Source organism: Bufo gargarizans, chromosome 2, assembly GCF_014858855.1.
Source record: "Bufo gargarizans isolate SCDJY-AF-19 chromosome 2, ASM1485885v1, whole genome shotgun sequence".
Taxonomy (NCBI): Eukaryota; Metazoa; Chordata; class Amphibia; order Anura; family Bufonidae; genus Bufo; species Bufo gargarizans.
Window position 1 is genome coordinate 245798470 of NC_058081.1, and position 21313 is coordinate 245819782.

A 21313-nucleotide genomic window follows, 5' to 3' on the forward strand; every position below is an offset into this window, starting at 1 on the left:
CCTTTATTTGTGTTTTCCTGTTGGCTTGATCCTAGGTGACCCTGACTCCCTCCGTATTAAGTGTAGGGAGCCGGCGGTCGTGTCCCCTCACTATTATAGGGTTTTCAGGTGTCACACAGTCTAGGTACGAGGGCATGCAATTGTCTATCATAAAGATCTTTGCATGGGTTGAGCAGTCAGGGAGAGCTCTAGGGCTTTTATAGGGCTCACCCTTATGTTCCTTAGTTTGGGATCAAGTCAGTCGGATCTTTATTTGTGTCTTCTAGTTTTCTGCAACACCATCAGTGACAAATACCAAGCACAGCCACTATAAAATGGATGGCGCTGTGCTTGGTTTGAAGAGAGACGGTCACGGCACTATTGTGAACACCTGTGTCTTCTCAAATAGCTGATCGGAGGGGATCCCGGGTGTCAGACACCCACTGATGATCTATCCATAGGATAAGTCATTCTCAGAAAACTCCTTTAACTTCACTGTAGTGCCATTTAGCAGGTATGAGTTTAACTTGTCTTACTGAACAGTCACATAAAAACAGCAGACTTGTTGCTCCATGTAGAAGAGCTATGTCACAAAGAAGAAATCAGTGACATGCTAGCAATTTAATAAACAGCACCTGTCACATCTCCTGACATGTCTGCTTTAGTAAATACCTGCATTCCTCATCCATGTAACAATTCTGGAGCACATTTTCTTAGTCACTGTGTTGTGCCGTTCCTCAGTTAATCCTCCTGAATATTTAGAAGTAAACTGGCAGTTGACACCATTTGCTTGTCAAGAGGGTGTGTATACAATATGATACTGTCATCACTGACTTAAATGCGAGACTGTGTAGAGATAACTGGTAATACCCATCTCATTTATTTTCTAGGAGGAAAAACTGAGGGATAGCATAAAATAGAGTTTTAAGTATTTCATTAAGGGCTCATGCACACAAACAAATTTTCTTTCCATGTTAGTTCCGATTTTTTTTTGGCGGACCATATGCAGAACCATTGATTTCAACGAGTCCGCAAAAAAAACTGAAGTTAATCCATGTGCATTCCGTTTCCGTATGTCTGTTCCGCAAAAAAATAGAACATGTCCCATTATTGTCCGCATTACGGACAAGGATAGGACTGTTCTATTAGGGGCCAGCTGTTCCGTTTCACCAAATACACACGGACATCATACGGATTTTTTAACAGCTGATCAGCGGGGTGCTGCTCTTACACCGACGATCGATCCCAAGTCTTTTAAAACATACACATACATTTTTTTTGCTAATAGTTAGAAAATGGATCCAACTTTCCATTATACTACTTTTCCTAATAAAAATGCGGACAGGGACCTGCATTAGGGCTCATGCACACGACCGTATGTATTTTGCGGTCCGCAAAAAATACGGATGACGTCCGTGTGCATTCTGTATTTTGCGGAACTGAACAGCTGGCCCCTAATAGAACAGTGCTAGCCTTGTCCGTAATGCGGACAATAATAGGTCATAACTTCAGTTTTTTTGACCCATTGAAATGAATTGTTCCGTATACGGTCTGCAAAAAAATGGAACGGACGTGGGAAGAAAATACGTTCGTGTGCATGAGCCCACACACTGACAAAATTGCAGGAGGGAAATAACGGAGGTACGAAGAGTTAACTCATGGGGTTGGGGGAATGTTTATATTCATTTTCATCCATGTTCATTATTCGTATTAAGGCCTTATGTACACGTCCATATTTGTATTACGATTGGCAAAATATGAATGCGATCCCTGTGCCGTCCTCATTTTTTGGGGGGGACTTCAATGGGTCCATGGTCTGCATTTTGAGGACATATTCTTTCCTTTGTCAGAAAGGACATACAGTGATGCGGAAAGTACATAGTTACTTACCACATCTGTATGTCCGTTCCACAAAATGATAGAACGTTCTATACTTTGCTGTCCAATGACTTCAAACTTGCAAAGACGATGGATCTAACACAGACGGTATCCGTATTTTGCAGATCCGTAATTTGAGGACTGCAAAATACATACGGTTGTGTGCATGAGGCCTAACACAAATGACAAATATCTGGACTTCAGTTTAGGCACTTTTTAACCTACAGTAAATATTAGAACTCGCAGTAGAGAAAAGAACACTTAGGCTACTTTCACAATAGCGGCAGGACGGATCCGACAGGCTGTTCACTCTGTCGTCCTGCCGATATTTAGCGGTGCCGCTGGACAGCCGCTCTGTCCCCACTGACTATTATGGGGACGGGGCGGATCTCCGGCGCAGCACGGCAGTGCACGGCGAGAGGCCGCCAGACTAAAAGTACTGCATGTCCTTCTTTTTAGTCCGGCGGCCTCTCATCGCACACTGCCGCGCTGCGCCGGAGCTCCGCCCCTGTCCCCATAATAGTCAATGGGGACAGAGCAGCAATCAGGCGGCACGGCAAAATAGCGGCAGGACGGATCCGACAGGGTGAACAGCCTGTCGGATCCGTCCTGCCGCTAGTGTGAAAGTAGCCTTTTGTGTAAGAAACTGCAAGAAACATATTTATGTGTTTGCTGTTGTGTATCAACTGGGACTCGTGGATAGGTTAACAGATGGCAAGCAGAAGATTGAAGAAAGAGTGGCTATAAGGGGAAGTGATAGAATGTAGTTATTGGACCACGCGACATTTGTTACAAAATCTAAACCACGTAAACCCCGTATAAAAAAAGTGGGGGAAAAAAAAAGCCATTATTTCCTCATGCTCTTCACATTTATTCCAGGTTAAAGGAGTTGTCCTGTTTCAGGAGAAGATCAGACAGCTCTCGAGATCTCCCTGCAATGAAGAACTGGTAAGTACTTACCTGACAGATCCTGAACTGCCTCTCCGCTTCTCATGGTGGGGTTCTATTTACCTGGCTGCGTGAAGTTACATCGACAACACGTGTCCGCTGCAGCCAAATCACTGGCCAGTTAAGTACTTGCAAGTTTTTTATTGTAGGTGGTTCCCGAGTATTGTCCAGTTCTAGGACCCGAACCTATATTGAGAACGGACCTGATTTCCCGGGGTCCGTCCACCACCATGCGCTAATCCCCGCCTCTCCCATAGAAGTAAATGGGAGCGTGCCGCGCATGCTCCCATTAATGTCTATGGGGCAGACGGCAATAGCCGAGCCAGCGCTTGGCTATTTTCGGCGGCCCCATAGAAATGAATGGAGAGCGGCTGCGCATGTGCAGTGCGCTCTCCTTCACTTTCGGGGCTCCGTTCTCGATATAGGTGTGGGTCCCAGCGGTGGTACCCACACCTATAAGACAATGGGGGCATATCCTAGCAATATGCCACCATTGTCTGAGATGAGAAAACCCCTTTAAGGAGGAACAACTGGACAACAGCTTTAAAGCGAACCTTTCACCAGGATTTCAATTAATAAACTATTACCAGTACCTTATAGAACAGCATTGTTTCATCCCTAAAATAGGTTCCAATAGACCCAGATATCTCTATAGAGTAGAAAGTATGTCCAAGTTCCAAAAGTGCTCTTAATCCCCCTTGAGGACATCATACATAGTCCAATTTTAAACCGAGATATTAATTTGGGGTATGTTTGGTAGATATGAATAGGGTTATGTCTGTGAAGAGCCCAACTTGTGAAGTCAAAAAGAAAGACCATGCTGGATGCAAAAGGCTACCTCTATGATTTTATGCTTACTTTGAAACTGTTTTAGTAGGCTTTAAGGATTTCCCTGGTGAAATGTTTGGAAAATGATATTATTTGATCTAGCGTAATGTACTGCTTGTCAGGGATCTCAAGTCTCCCGAACGTTCAGGGAGTCTCCCGCTATTAGATGACGCCCGCATGTGAAACAATATATCCCGGAAAGGTTTACTCGCAGTAAACCTTTCCGGCACCTGTAGCAGAGTCCCCTTCTCGGCGCGTGCGCACAGTGCAAGAAGAAGCCGATGCCAGCAGTCCGCAACGGCGCATCAGGCTGAGCCTGTGCGCACGCACGGGATCTCAAAGCAGGAGGAGGGAGGGAGAGGCGGCACGGAGGAGTAGAAGGCGGCGCTGGGCACGAACGGCGATGCGTGCGGCCGGGCACCATGCATCCACAGACCTCCCCTTCTTGGGCACCTTAATTCAATGATTGACAGGTTAGTAAAACCTGTTTTTCCGCAGAATAAAGCCACAAATAGATTTTATAAGGCCACCTTAGAAATCAGAATGCTACCTTGGACATGAGCATATGTTTAGCTCACAGGGCTTATAGGTGGTGACAGAATCCCTTTAATCATATACATAAATATGATAATTTGGGGCAGGGTAAGGAGCCCAGTCCTCCACACTATAGAGCAAAGTGTGCAGATACTGCATATGTTTGGAAAATGTAATAAAAAGTTAGTGAAAGAAAAAAAAAAAAAGAAAATTGAGAAGAGCACCTCCCTGAAATGAGTTTTTGCAGGTTGGGATGTCTGGCTTGTTCTCCATGACTACCATCTCAATGTCTGTTAAATTTTCCTAGCACAAATAGGTCAGCTTTTCATGGCTTGAGAAAGATAATTTTCTAATATTAAAGGGCACCTGTCAGCAGATTTGTACCTGTGAAACTGGCTGACCTGTTTCATATGCACTTGGCAGCTGAAGACATCTGTGTTGATCCCATGTTCATATGTGCCCACATTGCTGAGAGAATATGATGCTTTAATATATGCAAATGAGCCTCTAGGAGCAACAGGGGCGTCGCCATTACTCTTAAAGGCTCAGTTCAACTGTTGCACCCTCTGCAAATTGACAGGGCCAAGCAGTGAAAACATCATCACACCTGCCTGGTATTGTCAAAGTGGAGAAGGCGTTGCAGTTGCAGAGAGAGCAGAGCCTGTAGGTGTAATGGCAACGCCCCTGTTGCTCCTAAAGGCTCATATATTAAAATATCTTTTTTTTTTTTTTTTTTAGCAATGCAGGCACATATGAACATGGGACGAATACAGATGTCTTTAGCTGCCAAGTGCATATGAAACAGGTCTGCCAGTTACAAATTATCTTTCTCAAGCCATGAAAAGCTGAACTATTTGTGCTAGGAAAATTCAAGAGACATTCAGATGGTATTCAAGGAGAACAGGCAGTACATAACACTACACTACAAATAATACAGTTTTCCAAAGATTTTTACCAGGGCAATCCTCAAGGCCTACTAAATCAGTTTCAAAGTAAGCATAAATTCATATAGGGGAGATGCTGAAAACATAGCTTTGTTGGTAAAAATCTGGTCCTCTAATCAATTAAACAAGAGTAGGAGGCTGTGGGTGGTGTTACTGGTGGAGTCATGGGCACCAAATGGAGCGCTCCCACTTATGATGCACAAAAACCTTATTTCTATTTCAGATTTTAACAGCGCTCCCACTTATGATGCACAAAAACCTTATTTCTATTTCAGATTTTAACCGCCTAACGCAGGGATGCGTCCTGCAGGCGGTCGGTTTATTCCTTGTAGACGAGTATACGCGTTATCTCGCGAGACGCAAGATTTCCTGTGAACGCGCACTCACAGGAGCGCGTGTTCACAGGATCGCAAAGTAAACGAGTTGATCTACAGCCTGCCAGCAGCGATCATTCGCTGGCAGACTGTAGATGCGATTTTTTTTAACCCTTGAAAGGTATATCAGACGCTGTTTTGTTAACAGCATCGGATATACCTGCTCCTCTGGTGGTCCCTTTTGCTTGGATCGACCACCAGAGGACACAGGCAGCTCTGTAAGTAGCACTAATCACCACACTACACTACACCCCCCCTGTCACTTATTAACCCCTGATCACCCCATATAGACTCCCTGATTACCCCCTGTCATTGATTGCCCCCCTGTAAGGCTCCATTCAGACATCCGTATGTGTTTTGCGGATACGCGGAGATCCGCAAAACACGGACACCACGGATCCGCAAAACACGGACACCGGCAATGTGCTTTCCGCATTTAGCGGATCCGCACATTGCCAGAACTATATAGAAAATGCCTTTTCTTTTTTTTTCACTTTGGTGCAAATCTTTATTTATGATTTATACACATTTTAATCAAACGTCCATATAACTGGTCTGTGGTACAATCTCAAAGTGCCACAAATCCATTAAAGCGCTAGAAGATGAAGACGTTTGCATCCCGTTTTGTTTCTAAGCTTTATCCTCTCCGAACCGTTTGAAAAAGTATAAAAAATTGCTAGTTTTAACACAATGCGGATGCTAGTCACAAAAAAAAGGAGTATGGGGGGGTCAAAGAAAGTGCCATTCCTTTTTATCTGACTAGTTTCAAGTTTTCATTTAGACCGTAAGAGGAAAATGCCTTTTCTTGTCCGCAATTGCGGACAAGAATAGGACATGTTCTATAGGCTCTACAAAAAACACAGTGTTCGCCTGATCAAGCCTGATCTCGTGTGCACACTTGCGTTCAGTCCGCCCCACTGCAGTGACAATTTATTTTCCCCTGATCACTGCAAAAACACCGTAAAATCGCTGTGGCGCTATAAAGATCACTTTTGAGGGGCATGGCGAGTTCATAGAAGATTTTTTTTGGGGGGGGCACAAGTTAGCGGAAATTGATTTTTTTATTTAATTTTTTCTTACAAAGTCTCATATTCCACTAACTTGCGACAAAAAATAAAATCTCACATGAACTCACCATACCCCTCACGGAATCCAAATGCGTAACATTTTTTAGACATTTATATTCCAGATTTCTTCTCACGCTTTAGGGCCCCTAAAATGCAAGGGCAGTATAAATACCCCACATGTGACCCCATTTTGGAAAGAAGACACCCCAAGGCATTTCGTGAGGGGCATGTCGAGTTCATGTAAAAAAAAAAAAAATTTGTCACAAGTTAGTGAAATATAAGACTTGTAAGAGAAAAAAAATAAAAAAATCTTTTTCCGCTAACTTGTGCCAAAAATAAATATTCTAGGAACTCGCCATGCCCCTCACGGAATACCTTGGGGTGCCTTCTTTCCAAAATGGGGTCACTTGTGGGGTATTTATACTGCCCTGATATATTAGGGGCCCTAAAGCGTGAGAAGTAGTTTGGAATCCAAATGCGTAAAAAATGCCCTGTGAAATTAGGAAGTACTCATTGGAATTTGGGCCCCTTTGCGCAGCTAGGTTGCAAAAAAGTGTCACACATGTGGTATCGCCGTACTCAGGAGAAGTAGGGCAATGTGTTTTGGGGTGTATTTTTACATATACCTATGGTGGGTGAGATAAATATCTCTGTAAAGACAACTTTGTCATTTGTGGGGTGTTTCTACTGTCTGGGCATTGTAGAACCTCAGGAAACATGACAGGTGCTCAGAAAGTCAAAGTGCGTAAATTAATTTTTTTTGCACCATAGTTTGTAAACGCTATAACTTTTACCCAAACCAATAAATATACACTTATTGCATTTTTTTTTATCAAAGACATGTAGAACAATAAATTTTGAGAAAAATTGATATAGAAATGTAGTTTTATTTGAAAAATGTTACAACAGAAAGTGAAATTTTTTATTTTTTTGCAAAAATTTCGGTCAATTTTGATTAATATAAAAAAAAGTAAAAATGTCAGCAGCAATGAAATACCACCAAATGAAAGCTCTATTAGTGGGAGGAAAGGGGGTACAATTAATTTGGGTGGTAAGTTGTATGACCGAGCAATAAACTGTGAAAGTAGTGTAGTGCAGAATTGTAAAAAGTGGTCTGGTCATTAAGGGGGTTTAAGCTAGGGGAGCTGAGGTGGTCAAAGGGAATCTGTCACCAGGATTTTGGGTATAGAGATGAGGACATGGGTTGCTAGATGGCCGCTAGCACATCAGCAATACCCAGTCCCCATAGCTCTGTGTGCTTTTTTGTGTGCAAAAAACCCAGATTTGATACATATGCAAATTAACCTGAGATGAGTCAGAGCTTGAAAATATGACTCTTCTATGTTAATTTGAATATGTATCAAACAGTTTTTTTTACACAATAAAAGCACACAGAGCTATGGGGACTGGGTATTGTGAATGTGCTAGCGGCCATCTAGCAACCCATGTCCTCAGCTTTATACACAAAATCCCGGGGACAGGTTCCCTTTAAAAAGAAAGGTATGGTGGTTAGGGGCACCTACCCTACATGGCAGTACGGTTACTTTGAAACTGATTTTGGAGGTGACAGACTCAATAAACGCTTAAAAAGAACTTTAGGTATTTATTAAAATCGTGGCAATCTACCACATGATGAACTCATCAGGCTAAGTCTGGAAGGATGGCCCTGGATATATCAGGATTATATTGTCTGTATGGATGTCCTGCTGAGCTGTCCAGACACACTGAGAATACTTGCTGGATGCGCTATATGACTAGTGGCAACTGTAACAATTTGTTGCAATAGTGTAGTTCAACTAGCAAGTATATATAGTAGTGATTGGGATAGATAAGTAGCGGGTGAGAGCTTTTTTATTTAAGCTCTACCTACAACCCTGCTTCTCTTAACCTCTAATATCCCATCACTAGTTCAAACAAAAATGGACTGTCCCTGCCTATTCATGCGTCTGCTCAACGCGTTTCTATATCACTGTAATACCAGTGACATGTCTTCAGGAGCAGAGTTACAATAAGCATTAGTGCAGTTCATCTAATCTATTTCTCAGAACTTGCACTATGCTTGCTGATAGAGAACGCTGCACGCTCTTTTTTGCGCACGTGCAGCTCAAGAGACACAGCCTCCGGTTGTGTCACTTGTTTGCAGCTGTCGCGCGGCCGCTTGGCCGCCAATCTCATATTAAGATCGCCACTCCCACTGGGCGGAGCTTCCTCGGAATGCGGTTACGTCACCAAAAGGGGTGAGACGTACTGTTGCTCCGCACTACCTAATCTCATTTGCAAACCGCTATCGTGGGTAAACTTTCATGGGCAAGAATTGCCTGCCATATAAGGGGAACACTGAAAATTTGTGCCAACTCCAGAGGTGACTATAGGACAATTGTAGCCAATACAAAAGTGAATATAATCACATTGCCAATATCATGTATCGTCCCTTGAAAACACTAGTGATATATTAAATGACAAATGTGATGGTTAGAGGATATAGGGAATACCACATATATATAAGGGTTTGGGATCTCCAGACCCACATAACTGCCAAACTGCATATGCATGTGGTCACCAATATCAACCCATATTACTGAGGTGGTATTTCAGGTTTCCCATATATCTCGATGTCTAGATGGTATAGTGACTTATAGTGATAATTTTCAATCTATACAGCTACGTGTGATGGGAATAACATGACAGTGACTTGTTAGTCACTATACCATCTAGACATCGAGATATATGGGAAACCTGAAATACCACCTCCTGAGGACGCAGAACGGCGAAACGTACGTCGGGGAGACTACACACCTATCCGGACCCTCACTGGTACGATATCTAATTTGTCCTTGGTTTGTTGTTTGGGAACATTTAGTACCTTACTGTGTCATTCTGACTGTTTATTGGGAGCGGGGTTATCGTCTAACTTTATACTGGGTCATTGTATAATGAGAAATCTCATTGTGCCCCATGCTAGACTGATTTATAGAATCCCCACTTCCTATTATGATACTCACCACTGACAATCTTTTCCTTGTATGAGGTATACTCCGTTTAGAATAGGTGTAGCAACTTATTAGATACATCCGTTTGTATTATCTTTAACATTGCCAAAACTGATCCGTCTTGAAAACCATTGAAAGTCAATGGAGGACGGATCAGTTTTCTTTTGTGCCATGTTGTGTCAGTGAAAACAGATCCGTCCCCATTGACTTACATTGTGTTTCAGGACAGATCTGTTTGCCTCTGCATCGTCTGGAGGCAAGCAGCGTTTTGGTGTCCTCCTCCAGAGCGGAATGGAGACTGAACGGAGGCAAACCGAAGCATTCTGAGCGGATCCTTATCTATTCAGAATGCATTAGGGCCAAACTGATCCGTTTTGGACCGCCTGTGAGAGCCCTGAACGGATCTCACAAACAGAAAGCCAAAACGCGAGTATGAAATTAGCCTAATCCTGCCTGTGATCAGATAACTGTACAGACTATCTGTACAGACTTAGGGTCCATTCACTCGTCCGCAAAATCGGTTTTGCGGAACAGGGGCGGACCCATTCATTTTGAATGGGGCCGGAATGTGCTGTCCCCATCCGCATTTGCGGATCCGCACTTCTGTTCTGCAAAAAAATAGAACATGTTCTATTCTTCTCTGCGGACAAGAAAAGGCATTTTCTATGAGAGTATCGGTGATGTGCAGTCCGCAAAATGCGGAATGCACATTGCCAGTGTCTGTGTCTCGCGGATCCATAAAACACATACGGATGTGTGAATAGACCCTAAGAAGTGGCGCCTATTATTAGATTAAGTGGCCAGTGAGGAACATTTTTAAAATACAAATGACATGGAAAAATAAAACATCACGAAAAAATATTTATAAAATATGTTTAGCACAAAAACCTGATTTAAACAATAGGTCACTTTCTGATGACACATTCCCTTTAAGAGGGAGAAAATGAACAGAAAACAGGCTACTTTCACACTCGCGTTTTGGCTTTCCGTTTGAGAGATCTGTTCAGGGCTCTCATAAGCGGTCCAAAACGGATCAGTTTTGCCCTAATGCAATCTGAATGGATAAGGATCCGCTCAGAATGCACCAGTTTGCCTCCGTTCAGTCTCCATTCCGCTCTGGAAGCGGACACCAAAACCCTGCCTGCAGCGTTTTGGTTGTCCGCCTGATGAAGCGGAGTCAAACGGATCCGTCCTAGCACACAATGTAAGTCAATGGGGACGGATCCGTTTTCTCTGTAACAATCTGGCACAATAGAAAACGGATCTGCCCCCCCCCATTGACTTTCAATGGTGTTCAAGACGGATCCGTCATGGCTATAGAAGACATAATACAACCGGATCCGTTCATGACGGATGCATGCGGTTGTATTATTGTAACGGAAGCGTTTATGCAGATCCACGACGGATCCACAAAAAACTCTAGTGTGAAAGTAGCCTTAGTCGATCACATATGATGAAAAAAACATCAAAATATCCATACTAGAAAAAATATTCAAAGCCTCAGAAAACTGGTGCACGTGAAATTACAGTAAAGGGAGCACTTGCTTTCTAGCCATAGCCTCTGCATATGTTATGTGCAGGATTTGCTTCCATCAAGCTGCACTGTTTAAAACACTGTTGATGTTGCTGTAGAACCGCACAATCGGAAAATCAATTGTCTCAATAAGAGGTTCCTCCATCTGCTGCCTGGGGGACGGGCGAGAGAACGGTGCTCCGGCACAAGCTGAAGCACACCGCCTGCTCCCCATCCCCCACAAAGGTGCAATATGCTGGTGCTTCCAGCTAGTCCCAGTGAAACTGGGCAGCACTTCATGTCGGAAATCTCTTTCATGAACTTTCCAAAAAGGCATCTGAAAATAGAAATAGCAGTTTTTTTTTTGTTTTTTTTATTGAATGCAGTGGCCCTGACATAACCTGGCAAAGTGTATAGATAAAATATACACTGGCTGAAAGACTATCCAAGAATGGATGAAGGAAAAGTCATACAGGAAGGGCTTAAATAAAATCTTCAAAAGGAAAGAGTGTGTTTTTTTTCGGATTCTTGTTTTACAAGCACTTTCCTGTATATCGACACAGAGAAATAAGCACGCTCCGCTCCCTCAATATAAAAGTGCCAAAGGTCTGCCTAGACAAGTGGAAGCTGTTTCCGATAAGCCATTTTCCCTGTCAGTTACACATGCCGCACTTCATGGTTCCACCCTTTCAGTAGAGACAAGGGTTTCAAGAAAAGGACAGAAAATATTCAAGGTAAAATAAAGAACGTAATAGCAGGAAGTGAAAAGGCGGGTGACTGATATAAAAACCAGACGACATTCCTCTGTCATTCTGCACTGTATACAACGTAATAGAAACAAAGATTGTCATGATTTATAGGGGTTAACGTTTCTATCCTCATGATAGACTACTGACAAAACTGTAACACATAAAACATCCGATTTTTTCACAAATAAGCAAGTGATCTGTCCTTCCTTCAGCTGCAAGATATATGGTTAAAGGGGTTGTGCAGTGCAAAGATATTGATGACCATATCAGATCAGCGGAGGTCCGACACCCGGCATCCCCACCGATCAGCCGTTTGAAGGTGTGGCGGCGCTTGTGCGAGCGCTGCTTCCACTTCAAAATTACAGAAATGCCTATTGTTGTCCACGATTGCGGACAAGAATAGGACATGTTGTATCTTTTTTGCTGGTGTGCGGAACGTAACTATGGATGCGGACAACACACTGTGTGCTGTCCGCATCTTTTGTGGCTCCACTGAAATTAATGGGTCCGCACCCGTTCCTCAAAATTGGGGAACGAATGCGGACCCAGAATCACGGATGTGTGAATGGACCCTTAATGGGACGAGCAGTTTTAATCAAACTGCGGTGCCTCTACAAGCAAGATGATGTGCAGGTAATTTAGAAGTGGATGTGAACCGCTAGCCCTACAAACAATGGATCGGCAGGGTGCCGGGAGTCAGACACCTGCTGATCTGATAATGATGACTAATCCTGAAGGTAGGTCATCAAAATCTTTGCACTGCAGAACCTCTTGTATGTGTGTACATGCACAGTCTGATACTACCGTAACAGACTATGAAGGGGCACCCAGCTGCTGATTTGATCATAAATTTCTAGCAGGAAAAACAAACAAAAAAACACATACTTTTCTAGGAGGATCCACACGACACGACTGTATGCATTACGTGGTTTGCAAAATGCAGATAAGTGGATAAGAATAGGACATGTTCTATATTTTTGTGGGACTATGGAACGGACATACGGATGTGGATGCATGGTGAATGGGTACGCATCCAATGGGCAAAAAGTGTAGATTGGATGAGGACCATAAATACATATTTGTCTACAGTTTTATGCTACAAATACAGATAGAGCAGCAGCACAGTCAGATGGTGTGTACAGGGTGCAATTCCTCAAGGAAGGCAGGCTTCTCCTCCACTATAGACACGTCCAAAGAACGAGGCAGCACTCCAAAGTAGCGTGAAAGGGTGATGACCCAAACATTATTCCCCAGGCAACATTTCGGCCTAATCAATGAGGCCTTTGTCAAGGAGAGCATAAACTGGTAAAAGACACCATGAGATAATGCTGGGTCATGTGGTGGAGTCCACTCAAACTGCACCCTCAGGAGTTCTCATGTTCAGGAGCTCCTGGCTTTCCATGCCTCCCCATCACAGTTTACTACAGGAAATCAGCCGCTGGGGGTGGAGAGAGTCAAGAGCTGATGAATGTATGTAAATTCAAGAAAGTGATCCAGAGTTCTGCTCACGCTCTCTGCCACCAGTTTTATTCATTTTAGTCACATAGGTCAGCAAAAAAAGGTGGACACCATGGTGTATAAGGGTAATGACCAGTTTTGGCGCTGGTAAAGTGGGAGATTCATAGAGTGAATGGAATAATAAACCATGTGGTTCTGTTTCCTCATGGTCATTGCTTGAATGGCTCAATGTTAATCATGCAGTAGGACAATCATCTGAAGCATACTTCTAAGCTATACATTGCTTGCTATACATTATAATGGACTAGTCAACACAATCATGAGATCTTATCTTAATAAAACTTTGTGGACGGAACATTACAATAAGATCAGGTAAAAAGATCCTAGAAGTTAATGCGGTTGTTCAAGATAATTTATGCCTTGATATTAAAAAACACAATATATGCATCCGTTTCTCCAGCGTCGTTGTTTGAGGAGCTGGCCCGTGCCTGCAGACTGCATGTGAACAATACAGCCAATCAATATCCTCAATGGTTAACAAGCAAGGCGTTAATTGGCTGGTGGCAGTCACATGCCATTTCCAGGCACGTCATCACTACTGTTTGAGAACAATACAGCCAATCAATGTCCTCAATGGTCAACACCCAAGGCAGTGATTGACTGGTACCATATCCAGGCACGTCATCACTTCTGTTTGAGAACAATACAGCCAATCAATGTCCTCAATGGTCAACACCCAAGGCAGTGATTGACTGGTACCATATCCAGGCACGTCATCACTTCTGTTTGAGAACAATACAGCCAATCAATGTCCTCAATGGTCAACACCCAAGGCAGTGATTGGCTGGTACCATATCCAGGCACGTCATCACTTCTGTTTGTGAACAATACAGCCAATCAATGTTCTCAATGGTCGACATCCAAGGCAGTGATTGGCTGGTACCATATCCAGGCATGTAATCACTTCTGTTTGTGAACAACAGTGGGCGTACCAGCCTAGCATCACAGAGAAGACATTGTAGGGGTTGTCCTAGATTTTTAGTTATCTTGGACAACCCCTTTAATCGGACCTCAGGACAGGTTACAAGACATCTGCACGTGTATAACTGATGCACATTAAAGTTAACTTTGTGACTACATCAAGTATATTAAATAAAACGAATAAAGTAGAACACTTCTTTTAAAGCCAGTACATTTTCTGGTGATTTTCCGCTTCTGCACACTGCTGTGCACATACGTTACTAGGAGAAAATGTTGAAATTCTGTTCAGATACAAAAGGTTAGGAGTCTGACATTAATAGCTGCACTGGTACAATCATTACCTTTTCTGCTGCATCAAATGAAGACATCTGAAATGGTGTTAAAATATAATAAATGAGGGGCACAGGAAGGAACTGAAGGACGAGGCTCCAGCAATCTAATACACAACTAGATGAATAGACAGAAGTGAGGACAGGGTTGAATCAATATGCCCATCATGACTAGTCCGCTAGACACAGACCGCCTAAACCCCACCAAAGCTACCCTTATAAGCAGGGGACAAGGCTGTACCGTCAATCCATCATACAATGCATATCAATATGCATCCACATCATTATCCTATACAGTATACCGTTCTGCACTAAAACAATTATAGAGCGTGTAGATTACTATAAACTGCATAATCGACATTTCATGTTGGTTAAAGATTATAGAGAATTGGTGTAAAGGTATTTGATGTGTTAAAATGAAAAGAATTTGTATTCCCGTAAAGCAGTGAGGCCTGGGATGGCTGCAGCATGTGTGCAGACAGGTGTGTCACTGCTGCAAACAGGTAAGGACAATTCACAGAAAATGCTATGAGACTTTTACTCTTTGGTCAACTAACAAATTAAATCAATGGCATACCTGGCATTTGAAATAAAAATGCAAAATGGCAGCAAACTCAAATAATGAAAAGAGAAGAAAAAGTTTATTCACTCACGTGGACGCAATGTTTCGGCTCAAACACTAGAGCCTTCCTCAAGCATTTGAGATAGTGATTACAACATAATTGTGAACTTTCACTTGACGTTCAGAGGCAACAAGCATTCTGCTTACTGCTTTGAAGGGGTTGTCCAGGTTCAGAGCTGAACTCAGACATGACCCCTTCTTCCACTCATTCGGATTGAATGAGTGAAGCATTGGAGCATTTCATGCTGCATCGCGCAGGGCAAGGGCTTTTTCTTTACTTCCGGTGACGTACCAGGTCTCAGCATGGGTATACTAGGTGGAGGCTTCTGCCTAGAAAGTAAGCCCTGTAACGTCACCGGCATTAATGGGCGGTCTTTAGCATGATGCAGCGCAGGGCAAGGGGGAGCATCAGAGCATGAAATGCTTCAATGCTTCACTCAGAGGGGCTGAATGAGTGAAGAAGGGGTTATGTCCGGGTTCAGCCCCGAACCTGGAAAACCCCTTTAAATCTAGCAGTGGAGTTTTGGGCTGTCATTGACTAAACCTGGGTATAAACAATTAAGAAACCTGGGACAAAACAATTACAAATTTGGGGATAAAAGATTAGAAATCAGGGAACAACAAGTGGTTTAATCTACATATACAGTAGATCAAGTCATACCAAATTATTATTCAGGTGGAGGTCTATGCTTTTGCTAATGGACATGGTATAATAGGGAAAAGTGTGCACCCCCAACAAAGATTCATTAGTTCCTTAAACGTCTCTGCGAATATTAAAAGGTTTTCCTACAAAAATGCAGTTTTAGTATTTTTTTTTAACGCACAATACATTTTCCTCTCTGGTAGTGCCCGCTGGTGTCTAGCCTTCCTGTCCACCTTCTCCTGCATTCAGAGGTGGACATAGTCTGTAGTTTCCCTGCTCACTTCCCTTCTTCTCAGTGCTGGTCTAGTTATTTCAGAGTTAGGCCTCTTTCACACTACAGTTTTTTGCGTTCCGTATACGGTCCGTTTTTTGCGTTCCGTATACGGTCCGTATACGGAACCATTCATTTCAATGGTTCCGCAAAAAAACGGAATGTGTTCCGTATGCATTCCGTTTCCGTATTTCCGTTTTTCCGTTCCGTTGAAAAGATAGAACATGTCCTATATTTGGCTGCAAATCACAGTCCGTGGCTCCATTCAAGTCAATGGGTCCGCAAAAAAAACGGAACACATACGGAAATGCATCCGTATGTCTTCCGTTTCCGTTCCGTTTTTTGCGGAACCATCTATTGAAAATGTTATGCCCAGCCCAATTTTTTATATGAAATTACTGTATACTGTATTTGCCATACGGAAAAACGGAACGGAACAACGGAACGGAAACGGAACCACAACGGAAGCAAAAAACGGAACAACGGATCCGTGAAAAACGGAACGCAAAACACTGAATTCAACATACTGTAGTGTGAAAGAGGCCTTAAGCAGGTGAAGTAGTCAAGACACCTTCCATTCAATCATCCGTACTCCATAGAAATAGATCGCTATATCTATCTCTAGACAGTGGACAAGGAAACTGTGGAGTCACTGCACACCATATGAATCTCTGGAGCTATATGTGAGGGACTATTTCTGGGATATCAGATTGCTGCTTTTACTTTCCAGATGAAAAGTTAATCTGGTTGCTACAGGCAATGGCACCACTCTTCCTTTGCACCAGTTTTCATAAATCTCTTCAACTGTTTCTATTGTGGTATGGCTTGCTCTACCATAGTCCATACTAGGGTTGGGCGATATACCGGTATCACGATATACCGCGGTATTAAAAAAACGGCGATATGGCGATATCGCCGTTTCCTAAATACCGCGGTATTTTCTGACATCATCAAAGCGGTCAGCGCACATTGTGCGCTGACCTCTTCTAAACGTGCGTCCGCCCGCCCCTGCACCTTGCATAGCGCTGGGTAATTACTTCCTCTCGCTCCTGGCCTGCCTCCTTCTTGCTCCGCCTCCCTTAGTCAAGTCTCCACCCACCATCTGACGTCGTCATCCACCAGTGCCGGCTCTGTGTGTGGCGAACTGGCGATCCCCTGTGTGAGTACTGGTGTCTCTGGAGAGACTTTTTCTGCGGCTGTCTCACTAGTGTGTGCTCTGTCTGATGACGAAATTATAAACCTACTACTTCCTGCAGCGGCCGCCCTGACTCTCCCTCCTCCTCGCTCCCATAAGACCTTATTATAACGCTCCTTGTGGCCCCCCATACAGTGTAACGCCTCCTTGTGGCCCCCCATACAGTGTAACGCCTCCTTGTGGCCCCCCATACAGTGTTACGCCTCCTTGTGGCCCCCCATACAGTGTAGCGCCTCCTTGTGGCCCCCCATACAGTGTAACGCCTCCTTGTGGCCCCCCATACAGTGTAACGCCTCCTTGTGGCCCCCCATACAGTGTAACGCCTCCTTGTGGCCCCCCATACAGTGTAACGCCTCCTTGTGGCCCCCCATACAGTGTAACGCCTCCTTGTGGCCCCCCATACAGTGTAACGACATCTCCCTGTGGCTGCCCCCATACAGTGTAACGACGTCTCCCTGTGGCTGCCCCCATACAGTGTAACAACGTCTCCCTGTGGCTGCCCCCATACAGTGTAACGTCTCCCTGTGGCTGCCCCCATACAGTGTAACGTCTCCCTGTGGCTGCCCCCATACAGTATAACGTCTCCCTGTGGCTGCCCCATACAGTGTAACGTCTCCCTGTGGCTGCCCCCATACAGTGTAACGTCTCCCTGTGGCTGCCCCCATACAGTGTAACGTCTCCTTGTGGCTGCCCCCATACAGTGTAACGTCTCCTTGTGGCTGCCCCCATACAGTGTAACGTCTCCTTGTGGCTGCCCCCATACAGTGTAACGTCTCCCTGTGGCTGTCCCCATACAGTATAACGCCTTGTGTTTTTTTTTCTTTTAAATGGGCATTTATCGCGATATATATCGTTATCGCGATAACTTTTTTAATATCGTTATCGTCTGAATATTTTTGATATCGTCCAACCCTAGTCCATACCAGTGTTTTTCCAGACCCATCAATTTTTAAATCCTAATCTATGATCTTCATTTTTCAGAAAATTAGACTACTGTTAATATGGGTCTACAGGGAATAGTAAAAATATGCTGGGCTGAAATACATCATAGAGAAAACTGACATTCCCAAGGGGTTATATATAAAGCTATGTGTCTGCAATGTGGAATATATAGGCAAGACTATGCGTGAATTTAAAAGATGCTTAGAAGAGCATTTGAGATATATTGAGAATGAAACTGATACCCTCTGGGATCGAGACTCCGTTTATGAGTCACACTAGAAGGTTTGAACGAGCACTGTAATTCCAGCTGCTTTATTTTAGACCCTCCTGTAACGGATATGTGTTGTGGTTTCCCCCATAATTGAATCTGACGTTGGTGGGGTAATCTGTACAACTGCACTTGCTCATATGCCACCATTGCCCCTTACTACACTAGGTTGATTATAACCGCCGTATATTGATGAATCTTTTCTGACCAGTATCAGTATCCTGCCTAGGGGGGCTGTTGACATCCCCCGTGTCAAGAATACCAGTAACGGGGCTGGCATGCTTATATACTCGCTTGAGGCCGGTGGCGCTAACTCCATCTCCAGGCAGCCATTCTAACGCGCTCACCTCCCCTAGTATCGGACTACTTGGCGTGATCACATAATTTCCACCCCAGAATGGACATGAGTGGGTGAGCATCCTCCTAGCGCCTGTTATTTGTTATTAGGTTCATAACCAAATCTTCTAAAAGCTAGCAACAGTTACTTAATATTCACCATTACTAGCAGTCTAATTTTCTATTCATTGTGACCCATTATACTTTGTACATCCTCCAATGAGCTATACTGTGAAACACGAAGTGTCAGGCCACCAGGACAGGGTCAATCTAGGGTGTGTAGGTAAGGGAAAGCTTCTGGACAGGGTCATCCTTATCAGGACGGGTGCTCCGTGGATAGGTCATTAGGGACACAGAAGCCACATACTAGGGACATTATAGGACATGTCTTACAACTCGTTCATAGTCCAATCACCTAGGAACCCCACCAACATCCAGACTGTGCCAAGGAACATCCAAGTGCGACACAGGAGGTGGTAAGACGGTGTTGGTTCACTTTTATCGCCACAGTTTTGATGCCGCTGTGCACCCTGGTCTGTGACAGTACTATAAACAAAAGTTCTTGTGTTAACTGGTGTATATACCTCTGAGCAACTTTGGAGGTCTGATACACAACGCTTATTATTTTTATCGTTTAAATCTTTGCTGTTGTAATGCATTTTTAGTGCCACATACAAATAAAAAAGTAGTACATGATCACTGCTGGTGAATTCACCACAATAATTATTGATTGCGGCTCTAGTTTCCATAGAAAAAATGTATACAAATGCCTGCAACTGTACAACTGAGAAAAAGCGGTATAAGCAAAACTTACTTATTCGGTAAGAATAGTTGCTACAAATGTTACAGAATAAAAGTAAGATATATATTCTATAAAAAAAAAAAAAAAGAGAAGCATCAGAAACACCAATGAAAGGGTTTATTACCTGGGTCTCCACCCCTTGCTCCAGCAGACGCTTTGCCTGGTTTTCAACTTCAAGGCGCGCTCTACCAATGAACAGCAGATCATTCTCGATAACCTCTATTCCTGAAAGGTCCACTCCTTGAGAAAGGTAGTCTAGGAACCAGAAAATAGGTTTCATATGTTAAAGTAAATCCAAGCAAATAAACTGTAATTTGTTTGATATAATCCTTATACAAAAGCTATTAAACCTACAGTCGTGGCCAAAAGTTTTGAGAATGACACAAATATTAGTTTTCACAAAGTTTGCTGCTAAACTGCTTTTAGATCTTTGTTTCAGTTGTTTCTGTGATGCAGTGAAATATAATTACACGCACTTCATACCTACATCAGACAAGAATGGGACAACATTCCTCTCCCAAAACTCCAGCAATAGGTCTCCTCACTTCCCAGATGAAAAAGGGGAAGTGAAGAGAGGATGCTACACAATGGTAGATATGTCCCTGTCCCAATCACGGCGTTCTGTATTTATTTACATTTTACACAGCGTGCCAACTTTTTTGGAGTTAGGTTTGTAGTTACAACTTACATTTTCATGCTTCCCTTGCAAATTTCTGGAAAAAAAAAAAAAAAAAAAAAAAAAAAAAAACTGGGGCCATCAACCCATACCTGGAAACTGGTGTACATGATGAATGGAAACTATATCCGCTATGCGCTAGAGATGATTTCAGCCAGGTGGACAGACCATAGGTTGCATTTAATTAATGACAAGCCCTTCTCCAGCATTGCAGGGCCTATCAACACTAGCATTGCACACACCGGCCTTGATAAATCAGGACCTCAGTGCAAAAGCACCATACAACTGACTTTCTTTAGCCCTTGCAGTTAATGAGGACCTTTCACCAGTTTTTACATCATAAAAGCAATACCTCACACTGCAGCCCATGTTTAGTAGATATTATATTGCGCTAGGGCTGCACGATATGGGAATTTTGTGCGATTGCGATTAGGGCCCTAAAAATTACGATAACGGTATGCGATGCGATATTTTAAGGGAATTGTGCTAGAGGTCTATTTGCTTGGATTTTCAAGGCAAAAGCACACACAAATTACTGATAATGCTGAAATGTAGTTATGCTTAACTCAAGAACTGAAATGCACAGTGTTTTTCAAAATAAAACATCTTTTACTAAAGTAAATAACATATTTGCATTACTGCAAAAGTACAAAATACTAAACTTGCCATTTTCTTAATAGCACTGCACAGAACAGATAAATAAAATAGATAGAAGAACATTTGTTCATTAAAATAACGACTTGCCTCCAGCCCCTCTCCTCCCTCCCCGCACTGTAACTGATGTATCGCCGGCCGCGCTGTGCAGCATAGCGCCCGGCGATACATCCGTATCAACCACGTAAAAAGTCAACCGTCGCTTTATAAGGCGCACTGCCAATTTCCCCCCACTTTTGGGGGGGAAAAGTTTGTCTTATAAAGCGAAAAATATGGTAATATAATTGCAGCATTTTTGGGTCGGCCAATTGGCGATTGCAATATTGCGATTG

At 43.3% G+C, this 21313-nt stretch overlaps 1 protein-coding gene across 3 annotated transcripts in view; it reads right to left on the minus strand.

The window, feature by feature from the left end:
• Positions 1–21313, minus strand: part of COG5 (component of oligomeric golgi complex 5) — a 412214-nt gene that overhangs the window by 187608 nt on the left and 203293 nt on the right. For all 3 annotated transcript variants that reach the window (XM_044280195.1, XM_044280194.1, XM_044280193.1), the window contains one exon: positions 19776–19906. In XM_044280195.1, the coding sequence (XP_044136130.1) occupies positions 19776–19906 (131 nt within the window). The remainder of the gene's footprint in view (positions 1–19775; positions 19907–21313) is intronic.